Raw genomic sequence first — 22,797 nt, forward strand, 5'->3', positions numbered from 1 at the left:
AACCTTTTCACTTTAAAAAAAAAAATTTTTTTTTTTGCTTGTCAAGATATTTTATTTTGGATGAGTCTGACCCCCCCCCCACTTTCAAAAACGATGCTACGTGCCCGAATAGAAAGCTGAATAGAAAGAAAGAATGTTGTTAATTATAATGTACAAAGAATTTTTTTTAAAAAGGGGGAAAGGTTTTCTTCTTGCATTACACCTATATAAGTTGGGAAAAAAAATTGAGGAAATACCATTTAGTTTTACTAATGACTTTATACCCATACATACATGTTTTAAAGGTGCCCTATTTATTTATATGATGCTCTTGTTTTACGTGTTTTATACATGTATATGTTATAGAGTATATATATATGAGATTCTTTTGCAAATAATTCGCCCAGGGTTAAACATTTTAATACAATTTATTCAAACTTTATTGCATGCTGTATGTGAAGCTGGTAGCGAGCATTGCAGATCTAGAAAAATACACTTATAACCCATGTTAGTCGAAGAATGATATATAATTCTTCTTTAAATGACAAAAAATGAAAAATTCGCTTTAAGAGAACTTGAGCCGTTCGTCCCTGTTGGGAGCGATTAAAGAATTATAAACGTTATTAAATTGATTAATCAATAGACCTAAAAATGCGTCACGGTACAATTACAAACAGCTTTATAATTATTCTACAACATCGATTTTCCTGATCCGAATAAGTAATGAACAACTTAATTAATATCTTAACACAACAAAAATGGCGACCTCCATACTACGGAGGTTGCATGATTTTATAACACTGCGCAAGCTCTCCGTCGGGATGTACAGGTACTAAACGACATTGTTAAGAATTGCTTTGGGACAACTCTATATTCTGCATTAGAGTTATTTCGCAAAAATCATCCAGCATTTCAGGCTTTCCAAACACAAACATTTAAGTTAGAGGAAATTCGGACAATAATGAAACCAACGTGAAAATAGTTTTGCATATAAAAACATTTTAAATCAAAAATCAGCTCGCAAGTTTATAGCTAGTCACAGCTTATTGATAAACTTGTCATCTAAATCTTTTTGAGTTATATTGCATTTCAAACGCACATATTTTCAAAAGCTCTATTACATTTACATTCTCTTGATTTAGCTATAAATATAGTAAGTGCATGTAGCTTGAATGAGATATATGGTTTATTAAGCTAATTGTAATTTTTTCAGCAGGTATAGAACTTAGAGTCCAGTGATCATGTTCAACTTCTTTTACTGTTTAGAAGAATAGTATCTAAGATTTGTAAAAATTTTCCCCTTAATATTGGTATTTGTATACACTGTCATAAATGACATATTTAGTTATTTACCCAAGAAAAATATCACTTCTTGTAGTAATTGCCTATTTTTTGACAAAAATAAAATGCATGAATGAATTTTTGTTCATCTCTAAGACAAACATTATGAAAATGATACCCTTGTTCAGAACAAACCACCTGATTATTATACAGGAAATACTTCAAGTGCATGATTGCTCCAACACCTTTTTTTAAATTAATATGTTATTCCAAATCATATGACAATAACATACAATGTATGTGAAAATGCTTTTGGAGCAACATTCTGCTCTATACTTCCTACTGTTTAATATGAAAAAAAACCCTGATTTTAAAAAATATTTTTGAGAAATGATGGGAAATGGTCCAATTATGTGACGTCATAGAAATACAAAAGAATAAGCGATGTTGTAAAACTTTAAGATTTCTTTAACTTGCATATTTTGTTTTATATTTTATTAAAATATCTGTATAATATGATATATATCTATTAAAATTTGTGGAAAAAGGGAGGCAGAAATTGGGCCTTATTGAAGATGGTCCTTTGAGCAACGTTATTGTTGATAATGTTGGATTGGATGCTTAGAATTGTTTACTTAGCATGGTCATAAAGTTAAAAAATTTTACTTTTTATAACCTAACAAAGTGACTATTCCTTAAAATATTGGATGTATGAAAAATCACTCCATATTTGGGATTTTGTTTACCTCATGTTTGTTACTTTGTATATAATATTAGTCTATGTTTAGTTTTATGTTATGACCGTATATGCCAACTTGGTAGCTACCTGAAGAATTAATTTTTCAGACAACAGTATGCAACTTATTTCTTGCAAAGACACATTGTGCCCCCAGCCCGTACATCTGTCAGATTCTGTTCCAATACTCCATCTGGTGAATCAGGATCACGGCAATCATCGGCTCAATCTCTATCAGACAGGTAGGACAAAAAGTTAAAAGCATGGTCATCCATCCACCTTTGTTTTGGCACCAAAATAAACAAGGGTATGGTACATGAATGGTACATCTAATTTTATAGTACATGTACTGTAGTATGAAAGCAGAATGCTTATTTTGGGATCATATCTCGTTGGTTTTATAATATGGTAGTAAGTGAAGAAATTATATACAACTGTAACAGTACAATGTAGGTGATGATCGATATATAATAGAGTACAGTAAAACATGGTTATAGAGAACACGCTTATAATGAATTAACGCTTACAGCGAAGTGATTTTCGTTTCCCGTGACTGTATTACATGTTGTAAACTTGACGGATATAATGAATTACACTTATAACGAAGCAAATTTGCCCGTCCCTGGCACTTCGTTATAACAGTGTTTTTTACTATATAGTATAAATAGATGATAAATTTAATGAACCATGGTATGAGACGAAAATTGATTGAATACAAAAAAATCATAAAACATAATACAACATTTTGTAAAATGAATTTAAATTACCTTTATTTGTAATATAAATCCATTTTTTTCAGAGTTGTGGAGGAGTTGTATATACCTCGAGAGAAAGCTGATTTCCTGCTGAAGGATGATGCCATCTTGCGTGATATACAGAATCAGGTAAAGATTGGCCTTTATTCGGAATTTTTTTTTAAGAACATGGGACATACATGTAATTTATACTGAATACATGCAATGAATAGTCTCATGTAAAATTTCTATATTGAACTACACAGAAGCTTTTAAAAGGCAATAACTTCAGAAAAGTTTCAACAAACTGTTTTCACTGACCCTTGTCCAATCTGCTCGTAGAAGGCGGAGTTCATTTAAGACATTGCTGATGGAGAAACTTCAAGAGTACACTGTGTTAGAATGTAGCAATGAAGGCTTAACTGTATTTCATGTTTTCATGATTTTTATTTTTTTTAATTTTTTTTGGATAGGGAGTGTCCCAAATGTCAATGTTTTAATTTTGACATATGATGCCTTTTTTTGTTGTCAGACTGCTACTGAAATCAAAGTGAAGTCAGATGCGCAAAATGAGCCAATCTTGCTAGTAGTAACTGCCACTAGGCAGGAGAATCTCAGTGAAGTTGAGAATAAGGTAAGCAAGACTGTCAAAGTTGTTTCCATTTTCTGTTTTGAAAAGCTCCAAATGGAATAAAGCTTAGCCCAATCATAAATTTAAGAAAAAGAACTTGACTTTAAGACAGTGGACAAGAACATGTATCTCTATAGTTTTGAAGGCAGATTAAAAAAAAAAATCAAATGTTTACTTCATTATACATGTATTAGATATTTCTAGGTTTAAGGTGGCTCTATACACCCACAGTTTATTCCAATTTTCAACAGAAGACCACAAAACATATACTTATCAAATATTAAAATGATGATAGGGGTACTATAGGTATTTTTAAAGAATTTTTTAATGTTTTTTCGTGTTTTTGTAAAATAATTTTTAAAAAGTTAACTATTAACAAATTTAGAGAATTTTTTTGGTCATATGATGGATATTTCTTTCGGGCACCTAAAAATAAATACAATACTTCTTAACATTCAAAAATTTTGTTATTGCAATTTTTTTTAGTATTTCCCCAAAACATAATTTTTCATATTTTCTTACTCTGTTGACAAATCATCTAAAAAAAGCTGCTTGATGTTATAAGAAAATGTATTTCAATAACTTAGACATAAAAAAATTGAATGAAAATCATTGCAAACAAACACAAAAAATATTTTGAATTTTATTTGGTATAAAAGTTCCGCAGGTAAGAGTTATCGTTCTTAAGTCCCAAGGCCCAAACATCTTGGGGACTTTTCATTTCTGAGTTGAAGAAAACTTCCTAAATATCACGATGGAATGAAAAATACACACATATTTCATTATAGGCCTATATATGTGAATTCATTCGCTTTAATGCAAAACTAAGTCAAATAAATAACGAGGAAAATTAACTAATAGGATCTATGTATCCCAACCCGAGAGAAATTCAAAGCCACCCACCCATCCCCTTATAATGGTTAGGAACATCTGTCAAAATTAATGTTGATCAAAGTATATTATAATTTAGATACTTTCACCGGTTTAGAATTCTCTTTCACAGTATTCAACCAAAAAAATACGTTTAATAAAATTTTGCAAATTAAATTTTTTTTTTGTCCTGTACGGGATTCGAACTCATGACCTACAGGTTTGAAGTGAACCTACTAACCCACTGCGCTACGCGGTAAGATATCAAATGTCGGAAAGAAACTATTTAAAAAATTATACTTGATTTTATTGTTTATTTCGATAAATAATACGACACAATTTGAAGGAGTCACATTACTTGAAAGTAATAATTTTTCCAATTAACAAATTAAATCTAAGACTATTCATTTAACAATTTTTTTAAAAAAGCGGTCCCTATACAACTCGCCTCAGTTTAAATCAGCCAGTACCAGAAAAGCATGCTTCCAGATTTACTTTTTTGCGTACTGCGTCATCAAAAATTGGTGTATAGAGCCACCTTAAATAAATAATCTTTATTTTTATTTTGGGATGAGAGTGGTCCCCCTTTAACTGCTTACCAATAGCAACAACTCCATGTACACTGAAAGAAATAAAATATACTTTCAATTGTAATTTTTGTAACTTGTGAAACAGCATTTTTTATTTTTGGAAAAAAGGGTATTTTTATTTTATTTTTTAATCATTGACTATTTATTACTTTCAGATAGCAGCCATATTGAAGAGGTAGGAGCATGCACATTGCAATTTTACTGTAAACTAGAATGAAGATCAGATTTCATGTATTTTCCTTGTCTTCAAACTCTCAATGGCGATATGTAAACATTGCAAATTTAATTTATTGTTGCTGCGTCAATGGTAGATCATTTTTCTTTTAGATCTAAAGTGAAAAAAACTGAAAGAAGATCAAAAGGCAAGGGTACTGATAACATTAGCAGAACTCGTCAAAATCTCGCTCAGGTATGTTTGGGAGCAAACAACCTAAAGTAGTTCTATATGTAGTTAACTTAAAGGTAAAATACTGGCAAAATACCTGTAGATGTCTTGCTGCCAATTTGAGATACTGAAAAGAAATTGAAGATGTAAATCTGTTAGAAAAAATACTCTCAATTTGAATATAAAACTATCACTCGTACAATGTCAATGCCAACCTGAATTTTCAAATCTTTTAGACATAAAACAAATACATGTATTCTACATCTTTTAGATTCATAAAGAAACTAACCAGAGGGTAACACATACGAAAGTCAAAAACAAACAATTTTTAAGGTATGTCAGTTGTTTGATCAGAGATACTGTAAATGTATTATATTTTGCTGTGTATTCTATTTAGCGTTTCGGGGGGCAGAAAACTGCATCCACTTAAGGTACTTCACTACACAGAGACTTATATTTTTTAAGACACTACGTCACAAGATGGCGATTTAAATGTTTTGTTAAACTGTTTGTATCAATCGATTCAGATGTATATCGTCATAGCTCAGTGGTTAAACTATCAGACTTGTGAACCGCATGTCATGAGTTCGAATCCACCTGGGCCTTTTGTTTATGTTTACTGAATGAAATTTTTGAAAATACCATTTTTTATCTAAAATTGCACTTTTTTCCGCCTATTTGATAAATATACTTCTTATTCATCATGCTTTTTATTATAATCAAGTAATTTTCTGCTGATTTGAGAAACTATTTCAGGTGTATTGAGGCACCTTAATCAAGTACATCACCAAATGTAAAATATATAAGTATAGATAAACAGGTACATTCAGACATGTGCTAAATCAAATCTACGCAAACTTGTTGAAAATTGTATTCTGCCAAATATGGTACACGCTAAATATAATATGTTTACAGTAAATCAATTTAAATGCCATTGTTGCTCAGATGAGGGACGTTTAGGGTTTTTATTTTCTTCACTGACAAGAAACTTTTTTTTCTGCCTTTATCCTTTATAACAGCTTTTGATAAGATAATTTATAATTTATGATGTTTATTGTTTCCAGTAGGAAAACAAAGAGATTTGAATTAACAACTCAAGATTCACAAGGTCAAAATATTTTTATTGGTTTTGCTGACGTAAAACGTCTGATGGAAGAACTACAGACGGTAGGTTACAAAATTAAAAGGGCTGGGTGATTATGCATGGTCATTGTAGACAATATAAACTCCTTTTAAAGAAGAGCTTTGTATATAAAGATTAAGGAATATTCAAATCTTAAAGTTAAAATGTTTGGTATTTTTTCTTTACTAAACAATAGTTTATGGCTAAGAATATCATATCCAAAGTTTTAAGGCAGATATGACTGTTAATTTGTTTACCATCCAACTTCCTCAAAGACCTGACAATTATACACTCCAAATTATTTTCAATTTATAATTATGACCTGTATGTTTCTTGTAGTTAAACCCAGCTTTGACAGTGTACTACCAACAACATAAGGCCATTCTGCTGCATTACCCAGGTGGGACTGAAGGCAGCACATTAGAGGAAGCTGCACGTTTAGTAAGTTGTGGTACTGTATTCAGGGTTATTTTCTCCCTGTGTTATTTTCAACATTCTGCACTTGCAATTGGTTTCACTGGTCTTGAATTCGCCCAGACAAAGTAGTGTTCAAAGAGAGACATTTTTTGAGGAATTCGCTCAGTCTTAAATTCACCAGCTGAAAATGATGGTGGAAAGGGGCAAAGATAAAACGGGGGCGAATATTTCTCTGTTTACAGTATTATCAGTAGGTTACATGAATAAAATGAACGCCAAATTGTTACCTCATTTATCTAAATGTTTATACATGTACTCATGTAGTTAATTTATCATTTTGAAAATATCTGTTTTCTAAAGAACTGTATTACAGTGTTAACTTCATCTCTTAAAGTAGTTTAAAAAAATCACACTACGTTACCATACACGTTTTAAAGCAGGCTCGACTATTTTTAGTTCACAGTGTGTTGATATAAATGTTACCATGAAATGCTGATATCATTTTTTTCTTGGAATTTTGGCCATTTTGAACTTAGAATTTTGGCCATATAAAGTATATAGTAATGAATAGTTAGTGCGAACAGCTCCTCTTAAATGGTTGCAAGGAACTTTGTGAAACTTTGTAGGTATAAAGGACACAATGTGTAGATGTACATATACCAGGAAATTTCAATTCCATTATTTTTCCTGACATTTTGGTCGTTTTGAATTTAAAATTGTTTTGTTGTTAAACACAATGGAATATTTATGCATATTTGATGATTGATGATTTCTTGCGAGTTATGACCTTTATAGAATTATTTGGTGTATTTTAGTTTCCATCATGAAGTTGTAGGGGTTTTGCTAGTCAGATTCATGTTCCATGTGTTCAGTATCTTCACTTTATAAACCACAAGTTGATTTTTGTTTTAAGGATTCTTTAAATAAAGAATAAATAAACACTCTCAGTGCATCCTTCAGGGAGAGGGGTATTTAACTCTCTGTTTACCGTGTCGATGATGCTAAAATCGTGTTTCATCTTTATTATATGAAATTATGCATAATTAATATTTTTTATTAAAATTTTAAAAATTATATTCATCAGACGTGTAGCAAAGTTTAGAGACAAATAACTAAAGACAGAACATGTTTTACATCACTTCCTAGAGTTTGTGAAACATCCGATTATAAGAAGCCTGATATATACATGTACCAGTATTTTTACTCAAACTCATGTCAAAAATTTTAATCCAAATACGCCACATATACCTTTAACAATATTTGACCAAAAAATAAATTTCTCAAAGGTAAAATTATAAAAGCCCCATCGGAATACGAACTTATAATTATGTTATGAGTGCATTTATTTATCAAAATTTTATTGTGTGTGCCTTACAGATTAACAAAGAAATCGACAAAGCTACATGTAAGAATGTTCCAGACATTTTTGTGAACGACATTGAAGACTTTCAAAGGTATTAATTTTATTCGTCAACACATGCAATCTAGACTTCTGATAACGATTTACTCAACTGAAAATTGTACGTAAGAATGAAAACTTCTGATAATGATTAACTCAACTGAAAATGAAAACTACCTTTGACCTTGATTTTGACATCTTTTATCTTTTAAGTTTAATGAATAAGCTTAGCCCAGGTGGTCCAAAGACTTTGTCATTTGCAGCTTGAAAGCTGTAGCTGCATACTAGGAAAATTTGGTGCTATAATTGATCCCTTTTCGGCAGATTATTGAGTCTATAAGAGTGTGTTAATATTTGTACATTTATTTAGTTTTTTATATTCATCTTGCATTTTTCGTACTATTTTTCAACATTATCTCTTACAAATGCTTTTTAAAAAATATTTTTCATTTTTTAGACGCAAGCATCAGGTTTTTCATTTAAAAACCCAAAATAAAAAATCGTGGAGTCTTCTACTAGGCAGGATTGGTATCCACTTCAATCAAGTCGCAAAATATGTTAAGAAGGTGGCTGATTTAGAGGGAGTATACACCTTGAAATTCAACTACAAATCATGAGGACTTAATTAACTCCCTGTTCTATACTCTGTGTGTCTGTTTCAGATTGACCCTTCCCTGTATCTTCGTATAATCAAAAAACGTGGTTCACCGTATGATGGCATTATCCTTTGGTCAAATGGAGATATTGATGATGAAATATTTGAACGAGCTGTGTCAGTTGTAAGTTTTTGTTACAACAAACTTCTAGAGTAAAGATTATAAAGGTCAGATCTAGTAAATGAAAAGAGCCTAGAAATTTTAGATTTGAATTCTTTTAACGATGCTTCATAACATAACTCCGTTTTATATGGAGCTTAATTTTCAGAATGATAAACATGGTACTTAAAGGTTGTGTTTTAAACTCTCATTTTCAATGAAATTTGAAAAAAAAACCAGTCTCAAATCTAGGAAGTTTTTTTCTGTTTATGACAAATAAAATATGTCCAGAATGCCTATAGCTGCAGGCCTGTAGATGGTAAACCTGGCAGCTACAGTGCCACTCATTGAAAAAATTACAATTTTTTTTTTAAAAATGTCTTTATCAATGACAAATAATCAGATAGGATTGAAAATTTCTATCTTTAAAATTTATAGTGATAAACGTTTGTGTCTTTCAGATTAACAAAAATATAGACTGGCTTGAGAATTTGTCAGATCTGGTTGTGAAGGATATTAATGACATAAAAAGGTATATATAGATTCTATCTCAAGGAGGCTGGAGAGTCAACAAATTAATCATCAGATCTACCTAGTCTGGCCTAGATCTTAAGATTATGAGTTTTTTTAGCTATACACTGTTTTTTAGTAATTAAAGAAAAAATCCACATATTTTACCTTTTTAAATTTGGGTTTTTCCCTAAATGTAAATTTTTACATAGAGCTCTTCTTTTGAAGAAGATCAATTATACAGGCTGTCTAAATATCTGATTGACATTTTCCCAAATGAAAATCATCAAGAAAATTCAGTACATGTATAAGGGGTAGAACAATTTCAAATGAAAACTACCACAGTATAGGGATTGTTCTCGAAGAAAAGGAGTTTTATCCACCTAATTGATTTTGATATATCAAATCAATAAAAAAAAATTCAATGAATGCCAAGAAAAGTTTGCTATTTCTAGAAAAAAAGATTTTTGCAAATATCTCTTATACTAATTATAGGTAAAAATTTAATAGAATTTTGATATGACTTGATATTTAATCTTTGCATGACAAAAAAAAAAAGGTTGATAAACATTCAAATTCATGACAGATTTTGAAACTCTTCTTTCAAAGTGCATTGAATAGGTCCCAAGTTTGACCCACTATGAAAATAAAGTCAAAATGCATTGTTGGTAATTTAACATGCTCTTAAATTTATTCTAAGTGCATAGATTTTTTAATGTTCATTATTGTCATGCATTTTGCCATTTTTTGGGAGTTGATTTTAATCAACTCTCCTATGCAGTTACTCTCGCAATTCGAAAGTGAAACAGTGTTTGGACCTAAGCACAAATCATCACCGCTGACAAGACTTAGTTTTTGAAAATAATAGAAAAACTCAAAGTATTAAATGTATGCTGAAGCATTGTTTTTCAAGAAAACTTATTAATAAACACTTTGAAAATAATCAGATTTTATATAATACGAACAACTAAGATATTTTTATAGTCTCATGTATTCCTACGCCAGAGTGTTGAACCAAACGCTCGGCTGTCTCCGTAAATCTCCGACAATCAGAAAGGCTCTCTTGCTTGTCGGAGATTAACGGAGACAGCCGAGCGTCAGGTTGAACGAGACTAGAGTTCGATATCAATAGTGCTTGGATCCATAAATTTTTTAGAATTGCTTTGATTACTTATACATAGTTTGAAATCTATCTTTAAATATTACACAACATGATTCATATGGGGTTTCTCGAAATTCTTGTCGGAAAAGTCTAAAATTCATATAATGAAAAAGTGCATAATTCAAATACAGACTAGAAACTAATTGCCATGCAAGATAAGTTGATTTTAAAATAAATAATCGATAAAATCAACTCCCGTCAGTACTTCAGTACTTTGATTTTTCATTATTGTAGAGCTGGTTAATTTGATAATCATCGAGCCTCCTTATCCCAGCAGTATTGAAATGCCTTTGGGTTCAACTGCCTTTACTGTGTACTTTTAAAATTGTTAATTTAATTTAATTACCTGTGCAAACTATGTACTTAATTTAACGGAAGCTGCTTTCTACCAAAAATGCTAAATAGAATGCACAGCCAAATCTAATACCTAGGTATGTTTACTGTTCATCTAAGTTAATTGTGTGTGTGTGTGTGTGTGTGTGTGTATATTTTTTTTTTATTAGTGGCAGACACCAAGTTTTTCATTTTGAAACCAAAAATGAACGTGCATGGAGCGTTCTTCAGGACGCAAATGGTTACAATTTCAAAGGAGTCGTTCAACGTATAAAAAAGGTGCCCCATTTATTTAAGAGAGTATACATTTTGAAATTTTGACCTTAGATTGTTAGCAAATGTCCTAAGGCTACCAATTTATTTGTAAACTGTTTCAGATTGACCCTTCCCTGCATCTTAAAATAATATATGATTCACCATATAGAGGCATTGTTCTGTGGTCAGATGAGGATATTGATGATGAAAAATTTGAAAAAGCTGTATCAGTTGTGAGTTTTTGTAAAACAAATTAATTTTTTCTATATGTGTGCTGATTATGACGAGTTGTTTTTAGGTTTTTTAGCTCATAATTTGTCAGTTTTCTGTCATTGTTGTCTTCAACTTTTCACATTTTTCACAACTGGGCAAAATTCAACCAAATTATTGTAATTGTTTGCATAGGTAAAGGGGCTAGACACCTAAACAAGGGAAAGACATTGAAAAAACATATTTGAAAAAATATATTATTTTTACTGGAAGGAAAAGTGCAAAATTCATGTCTGGTCCGTATCTTTATTATGAAGAAACATAGGAAGTTCTTACTTCACATAAAGATTGCTTATCACCGGGTGTGTCATGATTTTAACCCAATGTCATTTTGGCAAGTTCAAGGTCACTGGAAGGAAAAGTGCAAAATTTGTGTCCATTCCATCTTTCTTTTGGAGAATAATTAGAAGTTCATACTTCACACAAACATTTAATTTGTTCATAATATTTGTCTCAGAAAATGCTGGCGACATCAATTGCACTCTTATATTGACTTTAAGTGATCAGTATTTCTTTCTGTATTGTGTGTATATGTGTTTTCTGACAAATGAATATGTTTGAATGGAATGTTGGTTAGGCCTAGGGTAACCCGACCTAACCTACAAAAATGCCCCGTTCCTACCATTTTTAGATGTCTGTTTTTATCCGATTGTGAATTTTATATTATTTCTATTAAAAAATCCGTTTTTAGATATGGCACAAACAAACATTCTTAGGATTCATGCAGAAAAAAATATGATAAAATTAAAAAAAATCCCTACCTACCTAACCTAATTTTTTCATCAGTGTTACCCTAAACACACAATTTTTTTTGTAGGCCTTACTTTCATACTGCCAGCTCAATGTGTATGAATTTTAAGGAGGCTGGATGGTCAACAAACTAACCATCCGATGTACCTTAGATTTAAAGATTATGATTTATTTAGCTATATACTATTACATGTATTTAGTAAAGAAAAAATCCATATATTTTACTTTTTAAATTGTTCATTTTCCTATATTTTTATATAGAGCTCTTTTTTTAAAAGAAGATCAAAACAGTCTTAAAATGACCATGATCATCGAGCCTTCTTAGAGGAGGATATAATAAAATGTTTCATGTTTGTAGGTTAGGCATGAAATTGATGCAATTGATGTAATAGTCTCAAAAGGAGAAGCAGGCAATAAAAGGTATATTGGTAAACGGCGTAAAGATCTGTCGTAATTATGTGTATTCATTACTGTTTTCAACAATTAATTTCTCTAAAACTTGCTGTGAAATTTAATTGCTTTTAAATTTTGTAAAAATGAAATATGATTATGATTTAGAAATGTAATGTACGTATTACGTTTTATTTTGTTTAAAGATTGCTATGTACCTGTCATTTGTTCAGTGTCGCTAAATTTACGTCATAATGACATCATATAGCACTGCAGAGTAAAGCCATAATGAATAAAACTTGACTCATGGTTTATGTTATAATTTTGGGGTTTTATTTGTTAATAGTGTCAAAGTGATGAGATTTGAATTTAAAAATCAAAATCCTTTAGCAACATATAAAACTTGATTCATGGTTTATGTTTTAATTTTGGGGTTTTATTTGTTTTTAGTGTCAAAGTGATGAGATTTGAATTTAAAAATCGAAATCCTCTAGCAACAAGTTTTTTCGTGGGGAAGGATGGTAATCATCTAAAAGATCTGCGTAGAAACCTCAGGAGGGTAGGTACAGAGAATGAGGCAGAGTGACATGTATCGACCGACTATTGGGTATATTTTATACAGGGAAATATTCGCCTCAGTTTTATTTTTGCCTCATTCACACGAGTTCCTTGTCAATTGAGGAATTTAAGACTGGGTGAATATCAATGTCTCTAACTATATCTCTTTATTAAACAAACTGTGTCTAGACAATATCAAGACAGGGCAAACTGTTTGCAAGTGTTGGAGGACGAAAATTACTTGGGACAGAAATAACCCTGTATATAGTAATTCTGATATGTAATCTTAAGAGAAAGTTCTTAATGACTGAACTTTTGAACCATAACAAGATTTTATTTACAGTATTTATTAATATTACCATTATGATTAATGTTTATCTTTTTAGTTGAGCCCAACGCTGAAATTCAGTATACATTTAAAGGATTTGTTTATGGTATATCCAGATGACCTGGATGAATACACGTTAAACAGAGCTGCAAACTGTGTAAGTTGTTTTGTATAAGGAATAAGGAATCATTCTTTGAGTATTATGAGGTGATAATTTTGGTCGGGGCGTGATCAAATCCAATAAAGCCCGAAGGGCTTTATGATAGATTTGATCACGCCCCGACCGAAATTATCACCTTATAATATTCAAAGAATGATTCCCTATTACTTATATTTATATAATTTTAAGCCATCGTACAATTAAATATTTTAATATGAATAAGCAAACCCCGCTGGCGCTTCAATTTGGCGTCATTTGTATAATGGGTTATATAGTACAAAATCGATACGTAGTGTTATACCAGGGAAAGACACTGGAAAATGTAAATATATTGCAATCAAGTCAGACATGTTTACAAAAATTGCTAATATGCACATTGATCAAAATTCTGTTTCTTTAAAATTTCGTTTTGGTATGAGGTCAGACTTCTAGAATATAAGATAAAGCTTCATCACCATATATTTGAGGATTAACTGAAATGGCGATTCAGTGCTGCAAATTTGATAGTACTATATAATCAAACTACAGTTTGATTTTGTTTTGCAGGTTGACAAAGAAATTTGCAGGGTTGATAAATTTCTGGACATGTTTGTGTCAGATATCCAAGATATACAAAGGTATAGATTAAATAAATTTTGTGTGTATATATATTATATGATACTTGTATGGACCATCTTTAGATTATATATAATAAAAATATATAATTATATATATATATTGTACAGTTGGCCATTTTATACATAGTAGTTAGATTTTACAGGTAGAAGAAATGATGGATCTCAAACCACAACCCTTACTACTGTTAATGCATTATACATAACTTTGTACTATCATTAATGTAAACCAAATTTTATTTGCGCCCGAGAAAATTTCGTGAGGTTGGGGGAAAGCCATGTGTCGTCACAAATATTTCTTGCAGCGAACCAGTCATTAGACATTCTCTTGTCAATTTTTCGCAACTTTTTTTTAGAAGTCAGCACCGGGTATTTCATTTTGAAACTGATGATCAAGAACCATGGGCTATCCTGCTTGCCAAGCATGGTATTAATTTCGATCGAGTCACTCAACGTATTAAGAAGGTGCCTGATTTTGTTCTATCTGACATTCAAAGACAAACAAAGCTATGGAAACTTTAATACCCTACTTCTTTTTTAGGTTGATTCTTTTTTACGTGTACACGTCATCAGAGATGGTAATTATTCACATAAAGGCATTGTTTTGTGGTCTACGGAGCAAACTGGTATTGATGATGAAAAATTTGAAGAGGCGGCCTCAATCGTGAGTTGTAAATGAGGTGTTTGGTGATGAAAATGATTGCATTACCTTTTTATTTTCCTTTTGATGCCCTATAATTTGTCTGTATAATTGGTAAGAATTAGAAATATATAATCAGGTAAATCATGAATTATACATTTCCGCTGTAATGTTTATCGTTGATTGGTTTGAAAATGTTGTTTCTAAATGAAAGAATAGTCAATGGGGACTGTTTATTACCGTACTTGTATTTTAGATTAAGGAAGAGATTAACCTGATTGAGAATATTATATCTGGTGGTCAAGGCAATCAGAGGTGAGGGAAAAATCTTCTTCTTTTTTTTTAAAAACAATTCCACCTGAACATCTTACCTATGGGTATTCAAAAATAACAACTTGTGGCAATTTATGCTTTGTAGCAACCTCTGATGATACATCGTCCACTAATGATATAATGTTGCATTAGTGGTAAGAATGTTGACCACTAATGATATAATTTTATCATTAACAAACAACCTAACTGTCCGCTAATGATATATTTTCAGATTTATATCATTAGCGGTCAAAAATCGTAACCTCTAATGATATAGGAATTTTTTTTGAAATAAGTACTACATTGACTACTAATGATATACATTTGCACACATTTTGACTTGCATTAGTGGATGGATTTGCAACATATATATATATATATATATATATATATATATATATATATATATATATATATATATATATATATATATATATAGATATATATATATATTATAATATGTGTGCAAATAAATATCATTAGTGGTCAAGGTAGTACTGATTTCAAAATGTGTTCTTATAACTTTGGAGGTTACGATTTTTGACCGCTACTGATATAAATCTGAAATTATATCATTAGCGGACGGTTAGGTTGTTCGTTAATGATAAAATTATATTATTAGTGGTCAACATCCTGACCACTAATGCAACATTATATCATTAGTGGACGGTGTATCATTAGAGGTTGCTACAATGCTTTATTAACTGCGAAAAGATTTATGAAAAAACCTTTAATGTACCAAGTTAGGTTTTACTCGTATAAGAGAAAAATATAAAATTAAATCCTCATAATTTAACCTTCTAACATTAAAGAATGACATTAATTTGCACAAAATTAAATGCAACGTCAAGGAGATTTAAAATGTGTTTTGTGTGCACGTCACTTTGTGAAGTAGATATTAAGTTAAGTTATATGATAATATCATAATGATATAGATGAATTTTTTTAGCCAATCAAACAAGCTTTTACAATAGATTCTAAATTTAAAAATTAGTCAATGCTAATAACATTGAATAACAAAAGCCATTCCTTTCATCTATATAATAAGCTTGATTTTAAACTTTTCTAGAATATTATACATTTTGTTTAGTCTTGCACATAATATTTAATGCACTGATTTTCTACCTTTTCGTGAACAAAATAGTCTTACAGATTTTGGAAGAATTTAATTTATATTTATGCAACATTATTTTCTCACTCTCTCTCTCCCTCTCTATCTCTCTCTCTCTCTCTCTCTCTCTCTCTCTCTCTCTCTCCATTTTACTTTGACTAAATGATATTATTTCTTTGTTTTAAATGAAAGACTTTATGATGAAAATTGTGTTACCTTACCATAACCTTAATAATTATTTAATACCAACAGCTTCATGCTACTCATGTGATAATTTGAACACAAAACTGTACACTGGAATTTTGGTGAAAAAATTGTACATTGCCCATCAAAAATGGGTACAAAAATTAAAAGGTACTAAATATCATTTAAATTCTTCTGATAAGACACCTTATTTCTAAACCAACAAATGTACATGTATATTGTCGCAAATGTCAAAAAAACGGTACATATACATGTAACATGTATGCCTACTTCTATTATAGAAGTAGCGTATGGCATCAGGGCTTTCCTTCCATTTCTTTTTTTGTCTAGCTTCTGTTTTGCTGGCATTCAAACTACATGTATATATGCAAACCAGTTGCATCTTCTTCTTTTATAACAGTTTCTCTCCAGGCATTCTTTGGTCTTCCTCTTGCTCTTTGTCTTGCTTGGTTAGCCATCCCAGGGCTACATTACAGTCATCATTTTGTTACATGTATCTCCTTTATGTGTATCTAATCCAATTCCATCTTCTAATATACAGCTGTATATTATATATTCCACAGCTGTTGGTATTTAGTTCTGATATTTCTATTATACATGTATAACCTCTTGTTGTGTGTTAAAGGGACATGGTCACGATTTTGGTCAAATTCTACTTTGCTGTTTTTATTATTCACAAGGCTTTAGAAATGCATCTCTAATTATCAAATGAAATTTGAGAGTCAGTCGTAGAAATATAAGCAAGACACATGGCTAACAATTCTTTGTCGTGTAATTAAGGCTCGTGCCTGGTTCTTGTTTACAAAGGTGCAATAAAGCAGTAAAAATCTTTTTCAAGCTAATTTGACTATCATCTAATTCATTATATGCATAAATAAACACGTCCTTGCGTTTTACACATTTATTTTAGGTCTAAAACTGTAATTGCCCCATCAGCATTCAAAATGTAAACAAAGGCTTTGTTTACATAGCAAAGAATTGTAAGGCCCGTAACTCAACTTATAACTCAACGAATGACATTCAAATTTTGGTTGCCGATTAAATGCCTTACTGAAGCATTGTAAACATCAAGATAGGAAAAATAATTTTGACCAAATTTTGACCATGCCCCTTTAAATTGCCTTCCAATTTTTAGCATTCTTTTTTGGGCCCTTTATCTGGGATGCGTCTTCATTTTTTCATCAGTATTGCATCCTTACGATATTAAAAGTCTAGGTGTTCCTTCCAAATTGTTGGTATCATACATGCAGACATTATTTTTTGATTTTCTGAGACAAGTTCTTTGATTCGTATCTCCCAGGTGTTGGTTTTTATTTTTTAAATACGTTTTAGGAAACATCTTGATGCATCTTTTTGGAGATTTTCATAAGGCTTAGCGTATTTGTTGTTTTTTGTAAAATTATTAATATAACTGTTTGAGTTTGATGTTTAGTTTAATTAATATTTTTTTTTAGTTGGAAATTGGTGGAATTTGAAATAAAAAGTCACCATCTCCAGTCACTGTATCGTTTAATTGGCGATAATGTTAGTTGGATTAGCCCACTTTTGGAAAACTTAGACAAGGTACGTTAGAAGAAAGCTAGAACAGGCAGTATGGTAATATTTTGTTTTATATTGTGTAGTTTGTCATGTAATGATATTGAGAAATATACTGTGAAATATAGCCGAAATACCGTAATTCCGTCGCTGCTTATCATATTAATCAAATGTCTGTTGCTTCAGTTATATCCATCGCTGAAATTGATTGCCACACGTAACACCATTTTCCTTGTGTGTCCAGATAATGTGGGCGATGACGTAATAAAGGAGGCCACATCTCTAGTAAGATGTACAGTTTTGTGTAATGTATATGTTTTTCTGAATTTTCTTCATCTACTTTCAAGTATTTTGAATGTATAGAACCTGTAGTCTGAACTGTCATCTAGATTTCAATACTTTTTTTGAGTTATTTATAATTATCGTTATCAACCAAGTGAATGTTTTCTGTCTTTTAGATTAATCATGAAAGGGAAAAGGTTGAGAAGTTCTTTGACATGTTCATATCAGACATCGAAGACCTGGAAAGGTATTGCTCCCATTATATAGTAGCAAAACTGTCCAAGTACAAAACTTAATTATCAACCAACCTTGTTGTGTTCGCAACTTCGATAAACAACTTGCATGTAACATGGTATTTGTCAGCGAATGAATTGTTTCATCTTTTATACGGGAGGAAGGTTCATGATATTCTCAGTCATGCTTTAATAAGTATCAAAGCCTATACTATTAACTAAAGATAACCTTATTAAGTCAGGGAATTTTTGCCGGCGCAAATGTCTGGGAGTTTTTGGAGCAGGATTTTTTCCAGGTAGTTGTATTTTATTTTCGGACCAGTGTTGCGTTGAAGGTGCATGAACAATTTACAGAATATTTTTTGTACTCGCCATGTTTCAGGTGTTACAGTTTTATCAAATTGCCAGATTGATAAAAGTTTCATTCTAAAGCATTGAAGATATGCCATGTTTTAATATTAAGGGGTGATACATCTGGAAGCGCGTGATAAAATCCATGCTTCTGATGTTGAATGTGATGAATTTTTATGCCCCCCCCCCCATATTGCTTGCTGCTGTCCGTCTGTTTCTATTGAAATAAAATTTGGTATACAAATTAATCATTGCTAGCGCTCTCGAGCGCTAGCAACTGCGTTAGTCTTTTTCACTGGAATACGCATGCTCGACTCCATAATAGGGGATTCTGGGAATGCTGTACTACTGTATATAAACTGTACCATTTGAATTTCGTTTTATCATTTTCACATGAAGTTTTTCACACTCCAGTACAATTCCAGTACACCACTATGCGTTCCTATTTAATTAATCGATTCAGAAATATAAACAAATGTTTTAGAAACCTGCTTCTGTGTTTTATGATGGCTACAGCGCTAGCTCACCAAACTTTTTAAAAGATAAGCTTCTAATAATATCTAAGTCAAGTTCGATTTTCAGTACCATTGAGCAATTTTCGACAGAGTTATGCCCCTTGAACGTAGAAAATTCCCAGTTATTTTCAAGTTCCGTTCATTTTCTTTGCAGAGGATGCACTATCATATTGAAATGAAATTTGGTATACAGATTTATCATAATAATATCTTGGTCAAGTTCAATTTTGGGTACGATCGAGCATTTTTTGACAAAGTTATGCGCCTTGGACTTACAAAAAAATCCAATTATTTGAAGTTTCCGTTCATTTTCTACATAGATGTTTCCAAGGGAGGGGAGCATTAGTGTTTCACAAACATCTCTTGTTTTAAATGAATGAAAGGGTTAAAGATTTTGGTGCGGCTAAACTTACCAAGTATTTCGTTTAATGAATAAGGACAACTTTATCAGTATATTATACCACATCAACTTCATCATTATTACCCACATAAAAAAAATACCTTTGAAATAAACTTTTGTTGAATTTACTTGCGTACATTAGCCTTTTTTCTTCATATTTGCAGTGGCAAACATCGAGTTTTTAATTTTGAATCTGGAAGTATACAGACATGGGAAATCCTGCTTGGCTTTAGCGGTAGCAACTTCGACAAAGTTGCTCAACAAGTGAAGGAGGTACCTGATTTTGATGAAGTAGACTCTAAAATTTGACTTTATTATAAACTTGTGTAACCCGAACACTATGTTGTATACTTTGTTGTTGATTTTTTTTTATTTTAAGATTGATTCTTCCTTGCATTTGAAAATATTCACGCCAGAGGATTATACTTATGAAGGCGTTATTCTGTGGTCAACTGAAAATATTGATGATGAAAAAATTGAAGAAGCTGCGTCAATAGTAAGTTTATGAGTCTGGTACTTCAAAGAGGTTGTATGGGATAAAAATATATAATGGCAGGCCAGTGGGCGGGCGGCTGCCAAAAGGGTACCCTTATTGTACCCATGAAAAAATACTAGCTGTTGATTTTAGTGGGTTTTTTTGGCCAAAACCTGCACATAAAGTACTCCATTTCTCTGGATAGGTAGTGTTTATTAATTCAGGGTTGACAAGTGGATTATGGATACTGTTCACACTAAAGAAAACCTTGTTTGCTGTCACATAGACAGCTTTTCTCTTTTTTATGCGTACAACGGAAATATCCATCTCACGAGTCTTTAAAAGCGAATGTGATCTAAAACTTACCGGCAAATTCCACTTAATTCAAATGATATTTTTTGCTTTGTAAAACATATTTTATGATATATATTTCATATAAATACTATTTTTCTTACAGGTTAATGGACATATTCGGGACATTAAGAAAAGTGTAAAGACGCAAAGGCGTTAAATTTACAATTCTCCTTTTCTTCAAGACATATAAAGTACATGTATTGTGTAAAGTATTTTGGGAGTTACTTATATGTTTTACCCAGAAAAAAACCCTGAATTAAGATATTTTACCATCATTATGAACGCTATTTTTATTAGTTGGAATTGTTGACTCACATTCTATAGACCGTAAGTACAATTAAATGGATGTGTTCTTTTACTGATGTACTGTTGATATAAGATTTTACTCTACTGTACTGGTATGTCTCTTGATAAGTTGTTTAACATTTTGTTAAAAAGATGAATTATAATGTTTTGAATAATGCTATATGATTGTAAAAATATGATGCATCAATATATTTGAAGCATTTTCCATGTTTTGCAATTTTATCAATTGAATTAAATTGCATACAAAACTGTGAAGGCTTATGGTTTCTGTAAAGTCACATACCAGTATAAAATCATACATATTTACGTTTTTTGGTGTCTGTCACTACAAGTCAAATATAACGTAAATATACTTCAATACATTTCATCAGTTAGCGAAAGACGTACTGTTGGGGCACAAGCGGGGTTTGCATATTAAATATAGGAAATGAAAATAATGTAAAAATGTCAATATATTTTTTTTTTAATCCAATTGTACATTTAATTGTAGAATTGCTGAAAATAATAAAACTGTAAGTGACAAGAAATCATTCTTTGAATATTATGAAGTGATCATTATGTTGCACGTAATTATTATAAAGTCCTCGGGCCATAGTTGATTTGATAACACCCAGGCCATATTGATCACCTCATAATCCTTAAAGAATGATTCTTTGTGCCTCAAATATATTACATGTACTATTTCATGTGAGTTTTAGTATCATAAAGTTAACATGCATGCGTCACGACACCAAATGGCTTGATAAACTAAAGGGGCATGGTCACGATTTTGGTCAAAATTTATTTTCTGTTTTTGTTATTTGCAATGCTTTAGGAATGCATTTGTAATGATGACCCAAAATGTTAGAGTCGGTTGTAAAGTTATAAGCAAAATATAGTGCCCACAAGTCTGCGTCATGTAAACAAGGCTCGTGCCCTGTTTTTGTTTACATATGTTCGATATACTATTAAAAAACTTTTTCAACCTGATATATCTATTTTCTTATTCATTTTAAGCATAAATAAACAGTTCCAAACGTTTAAAACATTCATTTTAGGTCTAAAACTGGCATTTTCTCTTCAACGTTCAAAATGTAAACAAAAACTTTGTTTACATAGCTAAGAATTGTAAGCTCTGTAACTTGCTTATGACTCAACAAATGGCACTCAAATTTTAGCTGCTTATTAAGAATGCCTTACTGAAGCATTGTTAACAATAAAATCGGAAAAATAATTTTTGACCAAAAACCGTGACCATGCCCTTTTAAAACAAAGTTGGTGCTTCTGACCAATTTTAGATTAAAAATATATATATATATATATATATATATATATATATATATATATATATATATATATATATATATATATATATATACATTTATACAAAAATAAATTTTTAAAGAAAATTTCAAATGGAATGTCAAATATTGCCCCGGGTTCCACATGTATACCCTTATTCAAACTACTTTATACACGGAACTTTTCGCCCCGTTTTATTCCCCCCCCCCCCTTTTTGCCCTTCTTGCCACTGGGCGAATTTAGGGCTTGGCGAATGATCTCTCTTTTAACACATTTTGTGCGCATTTAAAACGGGGCGAAACCGATTGCAAGTGTTCAAGGGCGAAAATTACACGGGGGAAAAATACCCCTGTATACAGTACTACATGTAGCCCCCAATGACACGGTCATTGCACTAATCTAAGGAATAGATAATCACTCTACATCCCTTTAATAAAACCCTTTCAAAATTTGCGCATGAAAAGAGGCGACAACAACTTTATACACGGAACTTTTCGCCCCGTTTTATTCCCCCCCCCCCCTTTTTGCCCTTCTTGCCACTGGGCGAATTTAGGGCTTGGCGAATGA

General features: G+C 31.3%; 1 protein-coding gene across 2 annotated transcripts; it reads left to right on the forward strand.

Moving 5' to 3' along the window:
- Positions 1 to 736: 736 nt before the first annotated feature.
- On the forward strand, positions 737 to 21,223 carry LOC128185910 (uncharacterized). 2 transcript variants are annotated; one of them, XM_052855619.1, is made up of 28 exons: positions 737 to 808; positions 2,107 to 2,238; positions 2,796 to 2,880; positions 3,263 to 3,364; positions 4,977 to 4,996; positions 5,149 to 5,230; positions 5,478 to 5,539; positions 6,271 to 6,373; positions 6,669 to 6,770; positions 8,124 to 8,200; positions 8,603 to 8,711; positions 8,808 to 8,924; positions 9,362 to 9,432; positions 11,076 to 11,184; positions 11,283 to 11,393; positions 12,539 to 12,600; positions 13,021 to 13,129; positions 13,515 to 13,613; positions 14,163 to 14,233; positions 14,587 to 14,695; positions 14,772 to 14,894; positions 15,127 to 15,185; positions 17,952 to 18,060; positions 18,220 to 18,318; positions 18,492 to 18,562; positions 19,979 to 20,087; positions 20,194 to 20,310; positions 20,747 to 21,223. In XM_052855619.1, exons 1-28 carry the CDS (start codon positions 738 to 740, stop codon positions 20,798 to 20,800), a joined length of 2,544 nt encoding a protein of 847 aa, XP_052711579.1. In that variant the 5' UTR covers position 737; the 3' UTR covers positions 20,801 to 21,223. The 2 variants fall into 2 exon arrangements, with proteins under 2 accessions (XP_052711579.1, XP_052711580.1); XM_052855620.1 differs by lacking the exon at positions 737 to 808 and having other exon boundaries at positions 2,229 to 2,303.
- The last annotated feature ends 1,574 nt before the right edge of the window (positions 21,224 to 22,797 follow it).

The sequence above is a fragment of the Crassostrea angulata genome, chromosome 5 (assembly GCF_025612915.1).
Source record: "Crassostrea angulata isolate pt1a10 chromosome 5, ASM2561291v2, whole genome shotgun sequence".
Taxonomy (NCBI): Eukaryota; Metazoa; Mollusca; class Bivalvia; order Ostreida; family Ostreidae; genus Magallana; species Magallana angulata.

What these genes read in the sequence shown, in the direction of transcription:
- LOC128185910 (XM_052855619.1), top strand. Translation starts at nt 738, where the DNA reads ATGGCGACCTCCATACTACGGAGGTTGCATGATTTTATAACACTGCGC. An exon ending in TAGAGGAAGCTGCACGTTTA is followed by an intron (nt 6,771 to 8,123) that starts GTAAGTTGTGGT and finishes TGTGCCTTACAG; the next exon opens with ATTAACAAAGAAATCGACAA. An exon ending in TCGTTCAACGTATAAAAAAG is followed by an intron (nt 11,185 to 11,282) that starts GTGCCCCATTTA and finishes AAACTGTTTCAG; the next exon opens with ATTGACCCTTCCCTGCATCT.